The sequence below is a fragment of the Anopheles cruzii genome, chromosome 3, assembly GCF_943734635.1.
Source record: "Anopheles cruzii chromosome 3, idAnoCruzAS_RS32_06, whole genome shotgun sequence".
NCBI classification, from domain to species: domain Eukaryota; kingdom Metazoa; phylum Arthropoda; class Insecta; order Diptera; family Culicidae; genus Anopheles; species Anopheles cruzii.
This window is the reverse complement of record NC_069145.1, coordinates 60,866,211-60,891,407: the sequence shown is the minus strand read 5'-3', so window position 1 is coordinate 60,891,407 and position 25,197 is coordinate 60,866,211. Positions and strand designations below refer to the sequence as shown.

At 45.4% G+C, this 25,197-nt stretch overlaps 1 protein-coding gene across 1 annotated transcript in view; it reads right to left on the bottom strand.

The window, feature by feature from the left end:
* Window positions 1-8,295: 8,295 nt before the first annotated feature.
* Window positions 8,296-25,197, bottom strand: part of LOC128275429 (lachesin-like) — a 49,825-nt gene continuing 32,923 nt past the window's right edge. The window contains exons 2-10 of the mRNA XM_053013921.1: window positions 19,281-19,387; window positions 14,499-14,715; window positions 11,553-11,711; window positions 11,276-11,407; window positions 10,930-11,080; window positions 10,486-10,628; window positions 8,676-8,801; window positions 8,495-8,605; window positions 8,296-8,418 (exon numbers count right to left, since the gene is read on the bottom strand). Coding sequence (XP_052869881.1) covers window positions 8,339-8,418; window positions 8,495-8,605; window positions 8,676-8,801; window positions 10,486-10,628; window positions 10,930-11,080; window positions 11,276-11,407; window positions 11,553-11,711; window positions 14,499-14,715; window positions 19,281-19,387 — 1,226 coding nt within the window. The 3' untranslated portion in view covers window positions 8,296-8,338. The remainder of the gene's footprint in view (window positions 8,419-8,494; window positions 8,606-8,675; window positions 8,802-10,485; window positions 10,629-10,929; window positions 11,081-11,275; window positions 11,408-11,552; window positions 11,712-14,498; window positions 14,716-19,280; window positions 19,388-25,197) is intronic.

Genomic DNA, 25,197 nt, shown 5'->3' with positions numbered 1-25,197 from the left:
GGCCTCAGTTTTCAATGGCACACTGTAAAACGAGCGAAAATATGACCACCATCAACGGTGCGATTCGTTCGACTGTCTTTAATGCAAACATGACACAATGTTGCAGCCGGTGTGCGCGTCTGTTTGAGTATGTTCAGTGTTGCACCCATTATGCAATTAATGCGAAGTGCCCCAGTGCTGCTGGACGGAGATAGAGTAGCTCATGGAGTTAGAAAGAAAACCAGAAAGAGAGAGAAACTATTTCACTTTCTCTTCTCTGTTGTTGCCGGATACCGAAGGACCTTCACGGAGCTATCGAAGTAGCTTCCGCCGATTGCAGACCGATCAACGACAGCATCGGTAGGAACGGCTTTGATCGGCTATCGTCTTCAATCACTACCTATCCGCATACTAATAGTGATCAGGCACGTTGGCTTGGATTGTGCAGCTCTGTGTGGAAAAACATGAGTTATCGATGGCAGGACTAAATGAATATTCATTAGGCAAGACGAAGGTTGCACATTTCAATTAAGTTCAAATCAAATTAAGTTCTCAACGTTCTAGGCACCTCGGGTGGCTTGCCAGCGCGTATGCTCGGTGTAGTTGCTCGCTGAGCTGCCCAATGTCAAGTCTTGCACCGTGCTTCCCGTGCTCGCACACAAACACGACCGTGTGCCACCATTGACTACCCGTTATGTTTGTTATTGGATCTAAAATGAATTATAAATGTTGGTATCACCTTTTGCCACACTTGGGCCGAGAAGTCATCTCAGCGAGTTGAGTGTGATCGGTGAAGGCACAGGAGGGCAGTTTGCTGGTGTACTGTCTAGAACCGCTTTGGGCGATAGATTGCTCTTCCGCAACGCAACTGGGTTGGAGTAACTTTCGTCATCACGCCTAACTTTGACAGCTTCCTTGCGCTGATTAATAATACGAAGGTGACAATGGGGACGCGTTGAGTGTGAAGATTGCGTTAGATTTTAAGTTCACCATCGTGGAGGATAGTGTCGTCGTACATTATAAGCAACAACTGGGACATGCAGGGAGAGTACTCGATGGATTTCTATCTATTTGAGGAATTGACAATTTATTAAATGGTCGTTCTTTTCTTATTTTAAGAATTTAATAAAAAAAGGAAAACTGCGAGCAAGAGAACATAGCAAAAAATAATATCGAAGATAGCTCAATCAATTGAATAGTACCCACATTTTCACACTAGGTGTCGCTGATCTTTCATTGAAAACTTGTGACATGTGATACAGAAGCAGACATTTTAATAACTTCTGAAATTATGCACGGCGTTCCAATCAAAATCAATAGCAAGCAAACCATGCCCTATCTTACTTACTTACTTAATCCGGCTACAACCGCCGAGCGGTCTTTACCTGCTGCAAGGAACCTTTACACCGCTAAATGCCCTATCATTTTTATCAATTTCAAGCGTGACTGAGTCAGCTAGGGTGACCAGATAAGATCGACGAATAACATTGATTGAATTGATTAAATTGAAATAAGCAAGTGTTTTATTTAATTATTTGATTTTTCGGATATTTTCCGACATTTTTCTCGAAAGAGGCCCGGTTTTAGCGACATTTGTAATAGGGTTTCATGCAGTACCGCGAAGGTAGCCCAATTTCCGGCGATTAGAAAGAGATCTGGCTGTCCTATTTACTTCCACGTTGAGATAAGTTATAATTTGCTGATGCTGCGTGCGATAAGCGACGTTCTCTGAGAGCTGATCTGCCAGGGTGACTAGATGAGATCGGTGAATAAAATTGATTTATTGGGAAAAAGAAAGTATTTTTATTTAATTAAGTTAGTGTTTACGGTGTGCGTTGCCACGTCTCATTTCGTTCTTATTTTTCGATGATCCGGCGTTTCAGAGGATCGGACTTCCTGGTGACGTTTCTGATCGGCTTCCCTTCACACTTCCCGTTGCTCCTCCGTTCCAGACGATCGGGCCTCCCTCCCGGCCGACATATCCGAACGGCTTCCCTTCCCGCCTCCCATTACTCCTCCATTTCGGACGGCTTCCCTTCCCGCTTTCTGTTGCTCTTCTGTTTCGGACGATCGGGCTTCCCGATGACGTATCTGATTGGCTTCTCTTCCCGCATCCCATTGACTACATGCCAAAACTCGCGCCAGCTGAATTTGGGTCAAAAAGCTTGAAAACTATCAAAGTTTTGCTGAAATTAACCTAGATTTTGTATGCGAGACCCCCTTTGTAAAGAGAGGAGGGGTTTCAAACATATTTTGAAGTATAGAAATAATATTTTGAAAGGGGTTTCGCCTTCCCGAAAACTCTCATCTACAAAATTTGGTTCAATTTGTTTGAAAAAAAGAACACGAATTACACAGCATTTTATGTTACGTTTGTATGGGAGCTCTCCTTCCCGGAGGTGCGGGAGGGTCGAACTGTCTCGTGTCACGAAACTACGCTGTGCAATTTTCGAGAGGACGCTCAAAGGACGGTCGAGAGGACACCGGACGATCAAATAGGTCGAGAAGAATGGCGTAACGAGCGTTTTCCCAAATGTTTTCCCTGAAGCTTCCGACGGAAACTGATTTTCTTTCGTGCGTTGCTACGAGCCTTACCTTGCTTTCCTCCTCCATTTCTTTCGGTGGCCAATTTCTTTCCAATTCCAGCGGAAATAAATTGAATTCTAACGACGGCTTTTGTGGTTTTAAGAGAAAATATTTGGCAATAAATACAGGCTGAGAGTCTTAAGGAGAAACACTACAATGAACAGCCCTGTCAGCTCGTCCACGATCTTCGATGACGTCCGCTACGCCCTCCACTAGCTTTGGCAGATAGTCCGGGTGTATGTAATTTCACTCTAACTAATTTTGCAAACCACAAAATCAATAAAGATAATTATATACAAGTTCAACAAACTTACCTACAAGTCAACCTTATTTTTCCATTTCCATTCTATTCCATATTATCCACTTTCTAAACTCGCAACGCGAAACACTTGAGCGATGCCCTTCGGTAGATTATGTTTCAATAATTTATTTTAAAAGACAGTATTTTGCCGCTCCAAACCAACTAACGGCTTGCAATCATCGCCCATCGGAAGCATTCGGCACGTTCGACTACCCCCGCCCGATACGTGTGTTTAGAAGAAGAAGGCATCCTTGGCATAAATTTGATCACTCTGATCGATCGCAGGTGCCCAAGGCGTGCGTTCGAAATGAGCCAATAAATTCGCCGTCTCCGAATTCGGGACGTGCCCGTTTCTTCGGACCAGAATGAGTGCATACAAAAACGAAAGCAGGCATGAATCTGTCTGGTGGCTGATTGGGACCACATCTCGCCACATGCGGTAGCGGTAAGTCATCGGATGCAGGAATTCCCGCTGTACCGCCGTGGCACTTCCCGGAAACCCATCGTCAATTAACTTAGTTTACCGTCCGTCTGTCAGTCTGTCTGCCACTGTCTGTGTCGCGCACTGTTTGTCTAACGATACACTACTCCTCAGTAGCATGACCTTACGATCCGACCTGCTGAAAGGGTGTCCTGGCCATTTTTTCTCCGTTTGCAGGGGTCTCTATTGTTCCAGCTCTGCACGTCAAATGAACCGTTTTCACTATTTGCACAGGTTTCGTTTCACGTCGCGGAATCGCGGATGAGCCCGTCGAATCCAGCGAAAAAAGGATGTTTCGTTCGCTGCATACAAATCAATAATCAAATGTCCTTCGGTGTAACGAAACCCTAGCAATGCGCGAAATATCTATTCCAAATCACGAGATATGATGGTAATTATCTATTGTTATTTGAAGCTATTTTAAAGCGAGTTAAAAACTTTATCTTCAATTAATTTGTCTTTTGTTGTCACTTTTGACAGTGCTTGTTACGCGAATGTCGCGGATTAGTTGATATATTCTCGCAGGAATTTTACTGCCCATCCTCAATTACACTCAGTCGATTACGTACCAATTCATCCGATCCGCTGGAATCGATTGGCGTTAAAGGGTGGCTTACTCAAACCGTCCATTAAAGCAATTTGCCGTCTCTCTTGCCGGCCACATCGATGACGATGTTACAACCCTTTGGCACCCTCCGAACCAAACCCAATGTAACCAATTCGTGGCACGGCAATTCTTCACCCACAACAATCGTGGTCGTCGACAACGGCTGGACAACTCGAATGGGCATCCTCGAATCCCTTTTCGGAGCGGTTCATATTTTATGCATCGGGAGCTTTGCACCCGATGCGCTCGGACTGCCGATGGGTCGCGTCAGGAAGCGTATGAATTTTAGAGGAAAATCATTAGCACCCGCGTAGCTTTGTGGAACAGCCGAACAAGGATTTCGGCGGACCCGTGGATTTTCCCGTGGATCCGGATTTCACCCGGACGGATTGTGGCACGTCGCGTCGACACGGATTGAAAACGCGAACCGCGGACCGTATCGGATTTCGCGCCGTGCGCTTTGTTTTCCGTTTTTCGGCATATTTTCGGCTGACACCATCTGCCGCTGCGGAGCCGCCGGAAGAGGCGGATGATCTATTTCTCAACCCATTATGCTCTATCATTCACAACGGGGGCGCGCGCTGTGGGCGGCTGGCTGGCGGGCGGGAAGGATCACAACAAAAAAGTGAACAACCCCGGAGGCCATAAAGCGATGGCCGCGGTACCGTCAGATTTACGATACCGTTCCACGACAGGGCGCGAATTATGCGCGCCGCGCTGTAATCGATAATCTGCGACATTGATTTAAATTGAAGTTTCAAATTCCTTACTCATACTTGCCGTGCCCCGGCCCCATTCGAGTTTTTAAAATGAATTCGTATCACCGCCGCGCGGGTCGGGTTCAGGTGTGCCATTGCGACGGCCGGCGGGTGCAACTAGATACTATAATCGAATACTTCGCGCATTATTGCTACATTGTGCGGCATGGATCGGATTATGGATCGGTGGCGAACCGGTGGCACCGATGTTTGGTTGAGCAGCATTCTCCCTTTTTTTCGTCTTCGATGTGGCACAGAAGCTACATCAATTCATTAATTCATCCCACTCAACTTTAAACCGCAATTGAAACGATTTACGCATAGAATAAGGGGGTTTTCAACATAAACAGAGCGGACGGAGCGTTCCTCCAATATTCTGTTGGGAAATTTCAAATGGGAAATCCTTAAATGGTGCTCCCATTTATGATTATGTGCAATGGCGCGGCATTCGTTCGGTAGATGGCGCAAAAATAATAGCCACGCAGCCGATGAACTTCTGCGTTCACGTAATGCAGTGCAAAAAATACGCGGCAAACAGACACATTGAAATGACTTTGGTGGTAGTTTGTGTGTGTGTGTGTGTATAGTTTTCTACACATCCTGAAAGGTCGGCAGAAGAGGCAGCAGCCGAGCTCCGTCTATTCAGACGGAACTACGTCGATGCATTATGATGAAAATTAATTAGGAAAAACCCGGACACGTCACCGAGCCATCGCAGCTCTCGAGTCCTGATGCTGGTGGTTTCAAGAGCTTTTCGTATCCCGTTTTTTTCCTTCTTCCTTTTGCGGAATGTCTGAAAAGCGAGTCGGTTGGAGCCTTTCACCCGACGGCGCGTGCTCTCTCTCTCTGTGTGCGGGGCCCTCCTTTAGTCACGTTTAATTCACATTCACTCACCGACTGCCGGAATACTTATGCTATTTTTCAATGAATTGCAACACCGAGTCAAGGTAGCCCCGAACCGGGGTGTGGCGGGTGCCTCAGCTTTGCAACATCGTGACATCCTCGACGAGGCCGCAGCCGGGTGCGCCGGGACTTCTGAAATCGTGTAATGAAGTGGTGCCAAAGAAGTTTCTTTATGTTGTGCGGGAATGAAATTATGTCGGCCTGCATCGGGCTGCAAACAGCAGGACGCTGCAGGATGGTGGTGGTGGTGGTGGTGGTGGTGGTAAGGACTGCTTTTTTTTGTTATTAAACAAGGATCGGCTAGGTGCAAAGATAGTACAGAACTGCGGTCATTACGGGCTCCGCAGACGCGCAGGCAGATATTGACTTTGCTTTCCGAGCGAATGGAACGAATGAAAGTCAGCATTTTTAACCGACGATGAATGAATGATGGCAATGAAAGTGAATTAGTAACACGACGGCACCGCTGACGGACGGCACAAGGTTTAATCACAGGACCCGCCGGTGGTTCATTAAATTCCAATAAAACAAGCAAGACCCGAATGCCGCTTTTGTAAAGCAAAATATATTTCAGTTCTGTTAGGTAGTTAGTGTCTGATGGTTTCGATTTGGGTTTGCGCTTTTATTTTTTTCTATACACGGTTTGAATGCACAGTTGATTTGTGTTATTTTGTTTTGTTTTAACAATTACTTTGCTTGCTGGGCTGCTCTCGGTTTTATTCTAGCTATATGAAATTTGCTGCTCTGCAAACAATATTGCCCGCCAAGTGACCGCTTGCGCTTGCGGGTTCCACTTTCCTTGTCGCGCTCGTCTCGCCATTCGGCTGCTACTGATAACTGTGATTAATTAGTTGCGCCTTACCCCGCATTGCATTGCGCACGCTACCGTAATTATCAAGCAAGAAACGGTGCCATTTCTTACGCGAACTACTTTGCCCCTGTACACTTTACGCTCTCCTTCCGGTTGCCTTCCATCTGGTTTGGTTTGTGATTCGTTGTTTTACAGGTCATTCGCTTAGTTTGTTTGTAGCAACTAGTTTGTACATCCTGCTTCCTTGCTTTTAGTGCTTGCGTATATTATTTCACCGTTTCCGTTTCAGGGAAGGATCCTCGCCGAACTTGTTACATTAATACACTTTTTCCTTTTTCCGCTTCCTTTTATACCTTTTTTCCATCAGCTGTATGTGTGTAGCGCTCTTCTGAATAGTAAACAACGATACAATTGGATTTAGTTTTAGTATTATGGCTTAACGGCATGCCCTTTTCTTTGCCCTTTGCTTACTTTCTAACTGCTTTTCTTCTTTCCCTTTACTGTATAGCTCAAGTATTGCAACGAATAGCTTATGATAGGGGGTTGATTGAGTTGCGGCCAGCCAAAAACCACTGTTCGTATCTGATGTGTGTTGGGCTGTAACCAAATTCGTTATCCTGTTCAGTACCTGCATTGGTTCAGTGGTTTTCGTCAGAGTTATGAAATGTGTGTCGTGACTCACAAGCATTCGCAACAATGCTAGGGATAACTTTAGGACTATTACAAAAATTAGCCTGAAGATACTGAATGTACTTTGTAAAACCTTCTGAACTGACAAAAAGTAATGAAAACAGTTGAAACGATCACCTTTTAGGGGGCCAAGTTCAATCCTGTTTGCCTTCAAATCATAAACCATCACAAGGACTGACTGTTACGTGCTGAGCTACACCATAAATTCGATCGATGTCACTCTCGGGATGCAATAGCAGATCCCGAGGGAACCCTTAACGACAGTGCGTGCGAGATAGAGAGCGCGAGAGAGAAAGAGAGAGGGAGCAAGAGATTTGCTGATAAAAACCCAATTTCCTTTCGGCGATTTTTGGCAAAAACTTACTTCATTGCGTTGCTGCTGAGGCATTAGACAAAAACGCACTGCCAATTGCAGAAGGCCAAGGGCAGCTTTGAACGGGGATGCCACATCCTACATAAACACTGCACGTAAAAGAGCTAGAATCAAATCAAGACCGAATAAAATAAAACACTGTCGTTTAGCTAAGCAACGATCTCGCTCGACTCGCTTCGGTTTGTCGACTTTTATTCAACCAAAACCAGACCGTTCGTTTAACAACAACGATTGTGCGATTGTTTTGTGCACACATTTCGCGGTTCGCTTGTGTTTTAGCCAATAGCGCCACTACACATTACTCCGTGTCCTTCTCTTGAATAAGGCAAGTTAATATACATACTATCCAACGATTCCAGCCAGCGCTCCGTGTGTGTGTGTGTGTATTTGGTTAGAGGAGTATTAATACTAAAAGTGTTTGATTTTGTTCGTTTACCTTAGCTTACTAATATGCCGCTGGTCTATTCCGTGAGGTTGTTGTTGCTGTCCGCCACCGCCGCCGCCGCTCTGTGGTTGAGAACAAGTTCCCAAAATCGTCCTGCACACTGACACACACACACGCCCGAGTTTTGCCTATAAAACTAACACATATTTCCCGCTCGGATGCTCAAATATAAAATTCAATCAAACTTAACTTCATGTACACGTTTGCGATGGTGAAGGAAAACATGTTTGAACAGATACGCAAATTGCACCCCACAGCACGGCGGGTGATATAGCTACTTAATTATGAGACCATTGTGCTATTCACAAACTCGACACAACTTATCCGTAAACAATTGTGTAACAAAATGGATTTTTTTAATGCATGACGCATCCCCTAACGGAACTGAATGGTTGGAGTCACCGTCACTGGAGCAGCGGGATCAGCACCGCGGCAACTAGTGTGCAAACTAGTGGTATCCACCGAACAGTGGCTGTTGGTGATCCTGGGAATAGCGTAACAACGAGCGAAAACAAAAATGTAGTGTAAAAAGGAATTTTCGAAGCATCTCGGACACTTACCACCACTGGCATCGGCCGTTTCGTCCACCGACCGGTCCCGGTCGGGCTTCGCGCCCCTCGACTTCTGCTCCGAGCGGTTTAACTTGTTCACGTCGGACTGATATTGAGTGCCTTGGAAACGTGCAGTAAAAAAGTGTAGAATTAATCTAACAGTAGAATTTGTTAGAATCGAATGTCTTACCTTTGTCAAACAGGTTCACCGTCATCGTTGACAAACCAAACGGTGTTTCGTATACGCGAGTAGCGGTCACAGTCGTCGTTATGCTCTCCGTTGTCGAAGGTGGTATCGTGGTAGGTGGACTGGATGCTGCGAATGGGGTTGGGATTAAAGTTTTAAACAAAAGAATCCACCTTCTCTCTTTGATATTTAGTAAGATGTCGAAAAATTTGGATAAAGCCCAGAAGACTTGCCCAGAACATGCTAAGAATTCTATCAACTTGCCAGCAATGGTGCCTTATGAAATCTTCATTTTCTTAGAGACTTTAGTACCATTCTGATTGATGCCTTGTTGCTCCAATACCAAGGCAACGTAATGTTACCTCTCGACGATCTATTGGTACCATGAATCACTTAATTTGTTGATGTTTAGACAGCACACGTTTACCTCTCAATAAAGTACCCACTGAACAGCACTCGAATGTCAATGTGTTGACCACACAAGGGGACGAAATATTATCGACCGTACGGAAAGCAATCCTGGGTAGTGAAGAGAGATGTTTCACGCGTCCGTAAAGATGAGCAATGTCAACGTTTATGTTCCATCGTTCGCTTGGAAGATGGTACAAAATAGATAGCATTTATTTCACTGCCGGATTGACATCATAAATTCTTTGGCCATACACAGGCGTGCATACGAACGATGGTTTTGGTTTTGGCTATACGTCGATGAGGGTTAGTGAGGTACCATAAAAATAAAATTGAACTAATTTGAAATCAATAAAGATTTATTTTACAAGAAGTACGTGATATCGAATGAGAAACTATCGAGTGGTTGCTATTAGCTAACTACGAATCGCTACAATTCCAAAATCCAATTTATTTGACAAGGCATACAATATTCATTTATAGAAACACATCAACCTCAAGCACTGAGGCATTGTTTGTTTTCTTTCAGTGATTCAAAAATTAGATAAATAAGAAAACGTTTTGTGTCGATTGCTCAAAGCAAATCTGTTTGGAAAAAGTGTCAACTCGTTGGCGCATTTGCACCCTGCGGCAATTGTGATGCGGAAAGAAATGATCAGAACTAAAACACTTTTCACATTCCCTTCTGTGAAAACTAAATTGTATGAAACTAAAACCATAAGTTCCTACTTCTGCGACGACGACGACGACGACGACGACGGACACGTACCGGAGCTCCAACCAGCAGCAGACAGACTGCGGTAGGACGTGCAAATGAAATCAAACCCAAACAGTGGGCGAAGCGTTGCACAAATACACTGCACATCGCTGGGCGTCTCCTCGAAGGGGGCGCCACAAAGTCGTTCTGACAACAAGAATTGAGATTCCACGAACGACACTCCCTGATCCTTTGAAGTCTTCATCGCACACGCGGTGGGTGAAAATCCGTGTCCGTCATACGACGTCTGCTGCTGTAGCTGTCGCTGTACGGGACGGTGCACTGGGCGGAACAGCTTGTAACACATGCTTGTGGTAGAGGCGGATAATGTCCCTGCAAGTGTGTCGTATCAGCGCTTCCCACCAACGCTCTCGGTAGCCAAATCCAGCAAAGCTATCGGTTGCTTCGCCCCGGCACTTGACTTGTACACCAAGCACCACCTTCGGCAAGCATGCAACAGGTGGTAAACGGAAGTAGGCACACGGCCACCGATTAGTATGGCGGAAAATAATGCTTTGCTTCGTTCACGGTTTTTAATCTTTCGCTTCAACTTTGACCATTCGAGGCACCCATTCACCCATTTATGGTAACGGTTGTTTTTCTGGAGATTATGTTGTAAGAATAAATACATGTAGCGTTGACACTTACAGTACAGCCGGATGCTGCCGTCGGTTTCGCCGCGAGGATTCTTAGCGATGCACTTGTAGACACCGTAGTCGCTGTGCTGCACGTCGGCTATATGCAATCGCATGACGGCTTTATACGAAGGGTTCCCGGGAATTGTTTCGGTTCTGTAAAATGATGGACAGCGCGAACCGAACGTTATTATAACGTAAAATAAATTCTCTCATTGTTTATTTATGGAATATCTAAATTGATGAGCAACTAACTGTTAAGCTGAAGTTACTAAACTAAATTGATGAGCAGACATTTTTAAACCCGATTCTAATATTGCGCCTAGATGCAGGCAATTAGTGTGTCATTTCATCTCGCAGAACACGCTTAGTTCTACGAACTTCGAGCCATGTTTTCGTTTCATTCGGTTGATTTCTGTAGCAAATAAATCCAGACAGCTACGGGGTTGGCACTTACTTATACTTTTGCGAATCGTGTATCATCTGATCGTTCTCCCGCGTCCAGTAGTTGAGTGAGGTAGGATGGGCTTCTATGTTACATTCGATGGTCGTATTGAAGCCGACCGGGACGCCGACCAGCTGATGCGGGGTCCAGAGCATCGGTGGAACTACGCACACAAGGAGTTGAGATACAAAAAGGGCACCCGATTTAGTTGGAAAAAACAATCACGACAACCGCATGTGCATCAATCTATGCAAACGATGTCGATTGGCCCACGTGCCATGACAACGTTTAGAGTGCCGGCCGTTGGCTGGACAGTTGATGGAATACGTCGGCCTTCTCCGGTACACACTATACTCACAATCAACACTGACTTTAATGCGCTTCGAGACACTCGGCGGTACTCCGTTCGTTGCTATGCACAAGTAGGCGCCCATATCGTAGCGCGACACTCGCGACAGTGTCAGGGCATCGCCTTCCCATTCGAGGACTACTGGAGATGAGAGATGAAGTTAATCAATTAGCAGCAGCAGCAGCAGCGTACACCATTTCTACTAAACTGACACTCAAGTGGCCGCGAAAAATGAAAAAGGTCCCGACGTATGTCCCGCTGCGGATGGAGTGTGGGCACTACTTACCACTGTTATTCCGAGTGATGGCAATTTTCGTGTTATCGTCGCGCTTCCACTTTATCGACGGTGGAGGACTTCCGGTCGCTTTGCAGCGCAACGTCACGTTGGCACCTTCCCGGACGATCACGTCACTCGACGACACGGAGTCATCAATATTGGGTGGCACTAATCAATCGGGAGAGCAAAATTGAAACCGAATGGAAAATGAGAAGAGTGAGTGTCTGGAGAAGGCACCGCACAGGCAGGTATGGGGAATGGGGCAGGCGGACATTGATGGTTTTAGGAGGGATCTACGAATCTACGAATCTACGAATCTACGGTTTGATCAAATTCAACATTTTATCTTAAATACAGGTGTTCAGGAATAGTAAGTTAGTTATTTTTCGATATTTTAAGGTATTTCAACGCCCCAAGTTATGCAATCGGCATGACAATTACTCGGATATCATCATCAATTATACCACAGAAGATTAATTATATATTTTACCTATTTTACCTCGCTAATAGAAAAATAGGATGGACAACATATTTGCAAAAGTCTACATGAAAGAATACAACAAATGGTACTTCAAAAATACATTAAGGTAATAAGTTTTGTATGGCTATTTATCCATGTTTCATAAAATACCAGGCGTTCCTGGTACATAAAAGTCTGCCTTATTAAAGTTGCCTTATTTGTCAACGTCTCATCTTGAATAGGCCCACTGCGGTTATTTTTCGAGCCCTCAGGCATGATGCATCTTGCAATCGCCTGTGGAACAGTTTTGATAAACTGGGATCAAACTGTCCATCTTCCGTAGCCATCACTTCCGGTACGCAAATGTGTTGTGACGAGACAATCTGCTAAATCGTTCAATTATTTGCCAAAAAACCTTTCCCTGCCAAGTTTTATCACCCCAAAAATGGTGTGGCTGGGCGCTGAGCTCCATCGACGAACCAATCTGCGCAGAGAACCGTGAGCTGAGAAGCTGTCGAATCGAAAGTTTTGCACCATTCCCCAAGTCAACTTAGTAAATCTTTCACCGAAGCTATGTCCGTTTTGGAGTGAGCGAAGATCATACGAAGCATGTCGCCGGCATTATCGAACTCATAAATAATGCAAATTATCAAGAATCCGTGTGCCGTCCTGCCGTGCCTGTGCCAGCCCACACCGAAAACCACCGAATCGTATGTCCGTTCGAATTCGCGGCAACCTCGGCACATGGCACGGCAGAAGAAAGTATTGATAATCGGAAATTTGGATTTCGACCGCTCCGATGATGGAATACCGCTGCGTGTAAGCCTGCGAGGGGGGCAATCGGAAGACCTTCCTAGCACGGGAGAAACACCCGCGCCGCTCCTGGGAGCACCGTTCCCTGTTGCGACGACCAATTCACTCTGGGGCGCTCCAACCATTTCCGGGCGCAGTGTGCATTATGATTATTCAAATGGTGAGTGTGATTTTTGTGGATGTGACATTTAATTTGCGAAAAATTTCTCAATTTTTCACTTCACCAAAGTCGAAAGAAAACTTTCGTGACGGTTCTTCGCTTTCCTAGGCGAGTTTTCTGGGCCTGGGCCTGAGCCTGCTGCTGGTTTTGTGTTGTGTGGCCTTTCGATGGCAGTGCCTTTGGACGGTTTTTTTTGCTTCATGTTTCTTAGTTGAAGTGATTCTAAAGAAAAGTTTTTTTTTCTTCTGCCTGTCGGTCCTTTCCCTCGTGGTTTATAGATTTCAAATCGGGAAAAGAAATCACCGACTTTGAATGGTGCAAATAAGCGGTGATGCTCGATCGATAGGCGTTGGTTGTATGAAATCGATAAGTTTTCCTATACCAGAAGTGTATGGAAATTGGAATCTTTTGACCAACTGATGTCCTACTTTTTTGGGACATCAATGCTCAGCACAAACACTTTCGGAAGAACTCAATTTTGCATCAATTTTCAATTGATTTTAGTAGTAAACTGTATACAACATCGTATAGGTGAATAGAGTCTGAATGTGAACTTACTTTAAAAGGTTGATGCTTTCGGAAATTATACGGCTCAACACGTTCAATCGTTCCCAAAACGAGATTTCTGATTTGCTACAGATAGCACAACCTTCCAGTGTTGAGTCGGTGCGACATCCGCTTAACAGCAAATGTCATCACTGATTAAGCCTTTGCTGAGTGAGTCGTTCGGAAATGTTCGCATACTAACGCGGTCATTTAACGTCACGGCACTATGGTCCGTTCCAAGTGTATGTCGACGAGCCATAATTGAATTAACGGTCTGATAAATCGACAGTAAGTGATGAATATGATACACTGTGTTTGGCCGGCGCCACTGCCGCCTTTCCACTCCGCGGAAAGACACAGCCATATTGAATTATGACCGTTGTCGACTGTTAAATCGTCACTATCGTAACCAACTTACTGCAGTTCGTCGGTGTGCGACCAGCCCCTTCCGTTGGGCGTACGAAATCTTTACGGAGGGCAACAGAAGTGAGCAACCGTGATGTCGGATGGCAAATATGACGTATGACGAAACGAGGATACGCTCTGCCGGCACCCAATTAAGCTCTAGCAGTTTCCGGTGCTACTGCACTGCGCTATCTCCCCATGATCGATGGGCAGATGCAACAAGTGTCCTTAAACTGTGTATGCAAATTATTCCACTCTATCGCACGTGGAGTGGAAGATGGAAATGGGCTCTTTTCCGTCTACCGTCCGATCGATGAAAAGCACTAAAAGTGATAATAAGGACGTCTGAGCGACTGTGGCGAAAAATCAAATTAGCGCCTGATACGATTAAGCCAATTGCCAATAGTGCAACGACTGGATGTAACATTTTCCAGATGAAGTATTACCGAAGTGTCGATGTTATAAATGTGCCAATTTTGTCACAAACAACCCGTAAAACCACCAAATTATAACCTATCAAAGGTAGGTTTTCCGTATCGCAAAAAATAATTAATTTCGATGAAATACTTACCGACTACGTGCAGGTACCCGAACTGCGTTTTGGCGGTCACGGTGTTAATTTGACACATGTAGCGTCCTTTGTCCTCTTCCTGCACGTTCGTGATGTGTAAGAACCACGTTTTATGCTTGTCGTGCTTATCGTGCGTCACGCTGATCCGCGGGTTCCGCGTGATGACATGATTGTGGACCGTCAGGATGGCCGACTGCTCGAAGTGCATCCAGGCAACCTGTTCCGAAGAGAATACAGATACTAAGTAATAAATCGGAATCGAGTTTTTCTATGCCGTTGGGGTGCTCATCTTCATCACGATACTGGCATTTTCACTGGAATCGGATCAATCAATCAATCACCGCGTCAGCCCGCAGGAGCGATAGGCGCGTGCTCTATCGTTTGCAGAGCCTTGGGTTTCCACAGCTTGACGGAGACCGTCATCAACCCGCCGTCATCCCGGTGTCCTGCCATTAAAAGAGGTCCTTTTTTCAGTCACCACCCCACCGGCAATCAGCTCGCAAAGGACGATTTTGAAGTAGCGGGCTAATCGAATGTAAACATAACCTTCGCCTCGGCCGGTCGGTCGGTCGTTCGGTCAATGTTTATCATAAACAATGATAGCTGCAAACATAAATTTTCCAACCGCAACCGTTCCGCAGAGAAAGCACGGCCGTTTCGGCCGTTTAAATCACGGCCGTAAAAATTCACCCATACCGGCCGGCCTTCCACAAATTGTCACCTCTTTCGCATTGGGCCGCACCAAGTCAAAGGGACGCGCCGGGCCGCCTCGTGTGTCTCGACATGATCAGCGATAAAAATTACCACTGCAATGGATACGTCTGCCGGCGGAGGGACCGTCCTGCGTTCGTGTGCTGCACTTAGGAGACAGCGCACAGAAATGTCCTTTTAATTGAATAGGCCAAACTAGGGCCTGTTTCCGGTCTGCTTTCAAGTCCAAAAATTCTACTCGTAAAAGGCTAAGCATATGCTGCTGCTGCTCTTGGCTCCGACTGGAGGTCATAAAAGCAGAGCCGGGGTCCTGCGCCGTGGAACGTATTTGTAAGCCGAGTCTGAGCGGTGTAATTTAAATAAAACAAACATTACCGTTGGGTGGACGCCAAACTATTCGGTCCTGTGCTGCGCGCCACCGTGGTAATTGGGTTCCGTAGGCTGAATAAGCTGCAATATTCAACACGACGCGACGCTTTCGCCGTTTATGCGAAAATGTTTCTCCATTTTCGGTGGCACAGTTCAGGGATAGGGGGTTTCAAATGGCGTGTATAAGAACCGATGAGCGGGCATGATCGAAAATCCGTCGGATCCTGTTGAGCCGATCCACTCCGATCCGGTTGCACTTTTATCGAGCCCTATAACTAGAGTGATTCCATCGCAAGAAATCATGATCCTGCATAAATTACGTCCTTTTTTTCGTCTCTCGACTCGATTTGTTGTGCAACATAAAATGTTCAATCCTAAAACCCGTGCCAAAGGTCGAGAAATTCGAATCGGTTTATCCGGTAGCAGCGTGTCAAGCGCCAAAAAATCCCCATCGGCACGCCACCACCACTTGACTTGCAGCCCCAAAAACCGGTTGCCATAATTATTATGGGGAGCTTTAAAATTAAACTAATTTCAAACTGAGTCAACAAAACTGGCAACGTCATTTTCTTCCCATTATCGCTTTTGTCGACCTTTATTGTTGACACCGTCACCACCACCGTCACCGTTTAGGGTCGTTCCGAAACCATCCGACCCGACGCCAGGGGACCGGGGCCCGTTTAGGACGTCCTTTTTGTGAAATGGCGAGAGAAACCAGCAAGTCGCCGGCTCCGGCACGCTGTAATCGAAATGTTCTCACACTGCACCACGCCACGCCAGGGCTCGGCTCACGGCAGGGGTCTTCAAAATGAGGCGATACGTAAATAAAACTTCCCCGCACAATGGGTAATGCGGGTGCCCAAGTTCTGGCCACAAAAAGGTTTGTAAGAAGAAATTAATTTCTGCTTAAAAACAAGCATCGGGTTATGTCATTTGTGCTAACGTTTAACGTTGCGATATTTATTAGAATGGATTTCGGAAACTAATTCAAATTAACTAATTTTTGCAACAATTTCCAAATTCATTAGAGTAAATCGTTACAGCCGCCATCACGAAGCTCTGATGCCTCACAAAAAGGTGTTGCGGAATGATTCGTAATCCGCCGGGTGCCGTGGGTTTTGGGCCATGGCCCCAGACATGCCTTATCACGGGCGAGTCCTGCTGCAATCTCTCGACCAAGGCGACCCAGTTCCGGAGGTACGCGCCGCGTCTTTTGCACCAATTTAATCATCCTTTCTGGCAACGTGACTTTGGAGGAACCTCACAATCAACCATCGCAGGTTCTTTTCGGGTTCGCAAAACTGCATGGCCGCGACGCCACGTGGGCACATCTTTGATGAATCGCTTTCACTTTGGGAGGTAACCTTCTTCAATGCTACTACGCTGAAGGCGCAACTGGTCGTGGTGCCGACCAAACACCTTTTGGGTGGCCGAGGCTACTCTATATGCTGCTCAAAACCACGGAGACTGGTTACTTTTAACACTGCAGTAAAAAATGGGATCAATTTTTCATTCACAATTTGATTTTTTTTAACCGATAAAGCAGAGTAAAGCTGTACTAAAGCGTTTGATATGTGAAAATGCCTACTTTTACATCTTAAAAATATGGAGAATTCGCTAGGTAATTGCCAAATCACTACATCAAATCTTTATCATGTTACGTCACGTTCACGAACCGTGTGGCATAATGAGCTCGTCGTAGTTCAGAGTCATTAAATATAATTAGTTTGACACTTTTTTCCTGCGTGACAGTCTCTGTATTTTTGTGATTAATAGCCATCTTTGCAAATGGCGGGTACCGGCGTTCGGATCGCACGTGATGCTTTTAAACGCTGAATGGAAGATGTAAAACGTCACAGTCATTCATTGCATGGATTTTGCGAACGGAGCCCTTAAACTATTTACAGCCTTTTAGAAAGATTTCGTGCATATTTTGAATTAATATTTCTTCATTATAGGAACAAACACATTTGTACTCCTTTATTTACATCCGAACTAATTCTCAAGAATTCGCCTGTGGCTTGCTTTTAAGAAATCGATAACAGTCACCATAAACGAGAAGTTGACCGAAGCTGTGAATTGTTCGAAATTGTTCAACACACCCTAATGCATGCTTCTAACGGCATCCTAATAAGGACATCGATTCGGATCGAAAGTTTGCTGCAAAACTATCGCTTAAAGTGCCGCTATCCATGGCATCACCATAAAGCTGAGCCAATTTAGCAAAAAGGTCGAAGGATAAGGAGCAAAATTAAATGCTACTCCGTCGAAATTTGTTCGAAGGTGGCGGAGGAAATCCGTCCTGACACCCGAGTTGCACTGAGTGCAGACATGCACACTTGACCAGCATCGCCGGGAAGCCAGGGTCGGTTTCGATTCCGACCCATACATAATTTATGTCCTACGCTCCGGCCAAGGCTCCCGAACCATTCACCGGTAACGAACAAATCTGTGAAACAGTGCGAGCGCCGACTGTTGGCCCCGTAATCGGGGCCCCCCGACCCCAGGCTTGCCGTCAACCTTGCAGAACTTCTTTATCTGCCGCCGATCTTCCCACTCCGGCTCCGGGGCCAACCACCACGGCACGAACCGAATGCGGAAACGAACCGAATTTCGAATGTTTTCTCCCCATTCAGCAAAAGTAAAACCAAACTGGCCAAAAGAAGTTAAACCCCGAAGTCGCGAACTGGTGCGGTTTGAAGCCGAGCGACGTCTGCCGTCCTCGTTCGGCGCACACGGCGAGCGGCGGCCTTTCGTTCTCAAAACTCACGTCAGCACACGCGCTTTATAAGGAGTAAGAAAAATCCATTACATCAGTCTAGCCGAAAAATGTGCTGCGAAAATTTCGTAAACAAACCTATAAATCGTCTCGACCGTGTTGATAGTGGTAGTGACTTTCGGCTTTCGGGGCCGGTGAGCGCAGGGCCAGCTCTTCCCTCGCACGGAGGGGTGAAATCGGGACAATCGGGATTGCCATCGACAATCAGGATGCCACAGTTCGCAAACCGAGCCGAGAAGAACCTTCTCTTGGACAGCAAGCAGAAGTATAGAATATAAAGAAACTCCCGAATGGTGGAAACAGGTGAAGCGAAGGAAACAAAAGAGTTCTCGTAAAATATATATGGCATTGATAGAAAATAAATAACGGATATAAAACCTCAAAAAGAAAGTTTACTCAAAAAATCAGTTAAGAGGTTATAAGATCACTAGTTGTGATATGAAAAGTGTAAACAAATTTTACCCTTATTTTGCTCAAATTCGTTCACTCTTTTTATTGAGATGAAAACTAAAACAGCGAATTAGTATTTTTGTGTAAAATAGATTGGTTAAAGACAAACATGGTGATCCAAGAAGAGAAGATTAAAACGAAACGATGTACAAATCTATTTTTCCAGCGAGAACAAGAAAACACTAACCAACACGAAATACAATTATAAGGTATAAATAATAGATACTATAAAAGCGTTTGAAAGTGGTAAAAGTTAATCAAACGAAACCATGAAAAGGAACGAGTTGTGGACTGTGGACAACGGAAAAGTGACAAACAAAAAGTATCCTTATGAAGAACGATTGATGCAAAATATTTAATACGAAGAAAACAGCGATCTAAGTTTGCAAAACAATATAAACTTAATGAAATATCTTTAACCACCATTGAGCAAACTTTTAAGTGATGAATGAAGAATGAACTAAGTTGCCTACCTTATACGAGCCGAGGTTTTTGACTGAACAGGCGAGCTTAACGTTGCGCCCCGCCGGCACAGTAATGTTTTCTATAACATCGGTGAACTCCGGATCCTCCAGGACAGCTGAAATGGCAGTGGAAACGAAAACTATCAGCACAACATTAAGGAAGGAGTCTGATTATATTACGACATAACTCGTACACGTTGGACAGTTCGGTAACCTCCAGCTCACCGAAACGTGCTGGAGTGTTCAACATTTGCGGATGCTGTCATAACGCCGACGTGTCGTGTCAGAACATTTGAGTTTCCGGTGGCCACCGAGTTGCCGATGGATCGCACCTGTCCTACGCTCATTATAATCGACAGTTCGCGTGGAGCTCGTAAACAGTTGGAAGTCCTGTCGATAAAATAAACTGTGCCGCAGACGAGCGCCCCCAACCGATTGCCAGAACTTTTTACAATGAAGCCCTCAACAAGCACCTCGGGAACTCGGGATTACGCCGCCAACAATCGCACCCGCCGACCGTTCATTAGCGACGAACGATGGCGGTACGTTGGAAGACATCGCCGTGAACACGTCGTGAGCACTGTGTAACTCCCAGTGCCCAGTGACTGCGTCGGCAGTCGGCCGTCGTCCCGGGAGTCAAATTATCCTTCATTATCCAGCCTTATTCGATCACGCTTGTCGGCCGTCGCCGGTCAAGTCCCCACGGACGGACAGGAGAGCCTAGTACACCAACCTGGGCAGCCTCCAGGCACTGGAGCACCTTGCCCAAAAGTTCACTTTTTCCCCTCAGTGCATGACACGGGGTTGTCAACCTAACGCTTCCCATACATCAAAGTCAAAGAGAAAGTCAACAGTTTTCTGGAAAATTATTTTCCACCCTCCTCGCCTCGCCGGCCGTGAGTCGTGAGTTTTAGGTTAATGCACACACACACACAGTTGCCATCACATTTCGGTTCATAGCGAATCATGGGCTAGATTTTTTCGCTATTCCGGTCACGTTAAATACAGCTTTTTTCTTGCCCTCTCATTCAATCGCTGCACGGACTGCTCTAGTTGGCCTAGGGGGGGCCCATGTGAAGGAGGAGGACTTCGCCTATGGTCATGGGACACGGGATGCTAGGTAAAAGTTGTTCTTCCCTGCGGTAGACTCATCGCCTAAAGCCATTCGTTACCGAAAGTGCCTTTGGTCGGTGTAATTTAGTTTTATTCAAAACATAATATCAGGACCCTACGTTGCAGCGTCTCATAACGGAACGGCAGTTTGATGAGCAAAAAGATAAAAATGTATCATTTTATTAATTAATGCTAGTAATTGCACAAGATGAGCGGGAATAGTATAAAAAAGGATAGTTAGTAAAACGTCATTGTTGAGTATAATAAAACCAAGCAATGAGTAAAATAAAACTGTAAAAGTACATCCCTCATGGACTAAAGTACTCAAGGAATTTTTAAAACTTGATTGATAAAGATGATAATAGAAGTAGAAATTGAAAGGGGATCCGAGCATATTTCAGCATGCAATTCTCATTCAGAAACGAGCACACCCTTCATATTACAAAAGTTTTACTAGTGAAACGTAGTCTTTAATGTTTTTAATCGAACACTGCCGAAACGACGACCGAATACTAATCTATCAAATCCAATCCATGTGGTTCCATTCTACCGTTTTTTCACCGGCGGACAGTTTCTTTTTTCTTCCAGTAAGGTCTCGTAAGCTTTCCTGAAAATACTCGTTTTCAATCGAGCCCCGATAATGTAGCTTGTAAACTAAACCACCTCGGAGCTCTGGCCCGACCGGCCAGAGGCCATCGGTAGTGATCAGGACAATCCGTGGCACGTAATCGGCAAGGATAATGCCGCCCGGAGAGAAAGGATACAATTGTAATTCAATTAAGGTTGATACTGGGATGGTGATTCAACCTAATTTCGATTCTGCCGTGCAGAACGGTTGGTGGATGCCGGAAGAACGGTCATCCTTTTAGTGCCATCGGTTGGTCGCGGCTCTGCCCAAGGACACCCCCAACATACACACACACCCACACAAACATACATTCCCCAAGGTGAGGTCCCTGCGGTTACGATGCATCGCCGGCAGCGGCGAACCGGGATAACGAAGCGGACAGTTTCGCCGAAGAACTTCGCTTTCGGAGTCCATTTATTCGGTCTGCTCCAAAGTCGAGTCCGCGTCCGGTCCGGACTGCGAAACCAAAAATGGACCCCGGATCCCGGAGATAAAGGGACGACCCGAGACGACGTACGTATTTTCTTTTAATATTCCACAAATGTCGGCAGTCGAAGTAAATAAAATTAAAGACTGCACAACCCCCAGCAGACCACGGTAGCAGAGCGCCGCGCCGTTGGTGACAATGTGGTCCCGAACCCCGGGGGGGACGAAGAAAAAATCTTCTCGAACCTTCTGGGCGAAGGAGAATCCCCTCACGCCCGCCCGAACCAGACACACGGTACCCCACACGTTCTCGTGTGAGTCTAATGAAGTCAATGAGTTCGAGATTGTTTTAACGAGCATTCAATCCAACCGTAGAGCCGGCGAAACCGGCTCGAAAACTTTACGAACCGCCAAAGCGACCCGGTGCCCGACCGGGGATCGGATTAAAGACTTGATTGAAAATTCGCTCGTAAATGGCCGATTTTCGTGAACAGCACACGGTCCGGCCGAGATTATCCCATTCTGTTCCGCCGATTCGAAAATGATTTTAAATTAGACAATTGCTAGGTTTGGCGGCAAAAAATCAAGGAACAAAAAACGGCTCACGAAAGCTTATACTTAAAAGTATTAAAATTTAAATTTGATACAAAACACACAGTTGATCGGTTTAGAACCATCCAGTGTCTTCCAATGTTTAGAACGAAATATAGAAAAATTTCCAAACCCAGATCGAGGCAATAGAACTGAAACCGTGATTGAAATAAAATAAAATATTTAAAATATAAAATATCTTCAATATGTGAACTTTAACGGTTAGGAAAGATTAATATAAACGATGAACGCTGATGACTTTTAGCTTTCATCTCACATATTGGGTTTTCCAAACACATAATTGGCATTTCAGAGCAATTCGGATGATTAAACGCTAACTAAAGTTCCACATGAACCACGTAAAACTATATTGGTACAAAAACTTTATCTTGAAATCCCCGAAAAAAACTCTTTTCCAACTCTCCATCTGTGAACGGAAATTGACGTCAACGGTGCGTAAGGCTCTGTACTTATCAAATTACATTGCCTTCAATTTTACACTATTTTTAAAGATCACCTTGAATCCTTTCTCGCACTCAACACTTGCACATTACGCCACAGTTACTACATTCTGGCACGGTGACACTTTCGCAGCCCACGCCGGACAATTTTCGACGGCAAACCGCACAACAGCCGAGCCGAAGATCCATTTGTGTAACGATAAATGCAACCGTGCCATTTCCGGGCTTTGCCTTGCGGGTTTCGGGATTTATGTCTGTCCGCGGTTTGCTGTTTTCGATCAAACTTGCACTCCCAACGCCCGTCCCAAACCGTGTTCCATTCTCCCCGCACGGTAGGTGTCCACGTGCGCTGCCAGAACACCGGGAACATGCTCGAAAACATCCGGTCGCCGGCCTGCGACAAACAGCACGGGCGGTGCTACCTGGGATGCGTTGCATACGAAGCATATTTTTCTAAATTAAGCACGCATGAAATACTTTTTCCCTCCCAAAGCCGAGCGCCCGGCCCGACCCTGCCGCATACCACATGACGCGTTTACTCTCTCCTTCGACTTTTTTTTTTCAATAAACATAAACTTTTTCCCTTCCAGCTTTCCCCGTGCTCGATCGAAAGGGCAAAATGGAGAGCAAAATTTAGAACAGCGAACAGAAGATGGGCAAAAACAGAGCACAAGCGAACAAGATAAAGCGGAGCGGAGCGAACCGGAGACGCTATAAGCCGGAGCGCTCCGGAGGGTGGTGACAACACAAAAACCCATGCAAAAGTTTGTACTTTACTGCATTGTTGTATTGTGCGAGACTCTCCAGCGCCAGCGGTCTACTAACTCCCTCACTCCAAGGATCACGAAGGGAGAGCGGTGGGAAAGCGGTGCCATTGTCAAGTGTCACCGGAGTGTGCCGGCGGAGAAGAAGCTGCAACAGGCAGGCAGTAGTCGTTGTGGTGTCGTTAGTGGCGGTGTTGGGTGTTGGGATGGGCGTTGTTTATGTCTCTGAACCAATGTCAACGGAGATCAAAACTGGGCCCAAGGAGACGGAACTGGGCTGTGTTGGGACGTCGGAACGCCGGAACTGAAAGCCCACCGCCTCCCGGGACGATCACGACGGCGGAGTAAGTAAGCTCTCAATGGCAACAGTGGTAAAAGTGAACCATCGTAAGCAAAGTGAATTTCACATTCAATTGTTTGATGTGATTTTGGAGCAGTGATTGTGGGCGAACTGCACTTTGCAGCGTAAGTTGTGCCTCCAGGTGGAGAGAGGATTAGGGCAATTGACCGGAAACGATTGACACAACGGCCGGGCGAGCAAGGTGGGCTCTGTGGATGGGTGAAAATTAAGTTTGATTTGGTTTGGAAAAGAAGAAAAAATAGGAAAAAAGCTTCGCTCAACAACGATTCAATTTGTTAAAATAATTAACAATTTTGTGTGTGATATTAACGATGAGATTAGAGACATAAACAAAGCCATGCAACTTCCAAGGAAGTCAAACGTTGGACAAAAAATATCGGGAATTTTGGGGAATCTCCAAAACTTCTTTATTCTTCTAAATCCATGTTATCACTTTTAAAGTAATCCCAACTCGATCCACTTTGTCTTAACTTTTTCCAATTTTCGAAACAGTCCGAAAACTTCTTTTCACGAATAGCCTGAACATTCTTCTTTTCGGTTCTTACCTCAACTATTGATTGTAAAATGTGTCAACTTAACGGCATTAGTAACGGAGTTTAGCAAGTGACAGGGTGCTAAATACTGAGAATACGGTGATTGGGAACGATATCACGAAAGAGTGATGCAAAAACTTCCTTGTGAAGCGACAACCAAGAATTGTCTCTCCACAAATCCGGTCTTTTTTTGACGCACACCATTACGTAAGCGACGCACAACGCATAAATAGTATTTTTTGTCGAGAGTTTCACCAGTTAGAGGGGATTCATAATGCGTCGCAGCGACCACGATAATCGAAGACAACCGTTTCTCGATATGTTTTGGCTACAGTAGTAAATGTTAGTTCAACAACGTTAGTTCTACTTCTAAAGGAGATAGAAAATTTGAACAATTTAATCCAAAATACTGCTTTAAAGACGCATCATGGCAGTCAGACACAAAACACTATCAAATTGTATAGACTTCTGCTGTTCGTGAAGATTTCCTTGTACTTTTGCCCCATTACCCTCGAATATTCCTGTGGACATTGAGGACTTTTCGGTTTATTTCTCACGGAACCCAATTATTATCCTGCCTGGGAGCAGAAAGGAATTTCATGCTGCCTCAATTACGTTCTCAACAATCTGATGGATGTGTTCCAGAGATCGATCGGACCTTATGAACCATCAAGCCGTAATGATGGACACAAGGGCACAAATGCACAATCTTGTAACATGTGTTGTAGTTAGCTTCAATCTGCCTTCGAAATTTAGAACCAATTGTTTCTTGCGGTACAACCAGCGAGAATTCCAAGTGCGACGGAAAGCATAAAATGACCCAGATGTGTTGTGCTTCAACACACACACAGGCCATCAAATTTCGAAAACTATGCAACAAATTGATCGAACTTTTTCATGTTTTATGAATCGACTATGTCGCACTTCACCCAGTTTCAGAATATTTATTGCATTTTAACCGCACCACGGTGGAGTGGGCTTTTGCGTAGTTTTAGCAGGAGCAGTTTGCAGCAAATGACTTATTAATATTCAAGGTAACCATCGCCACA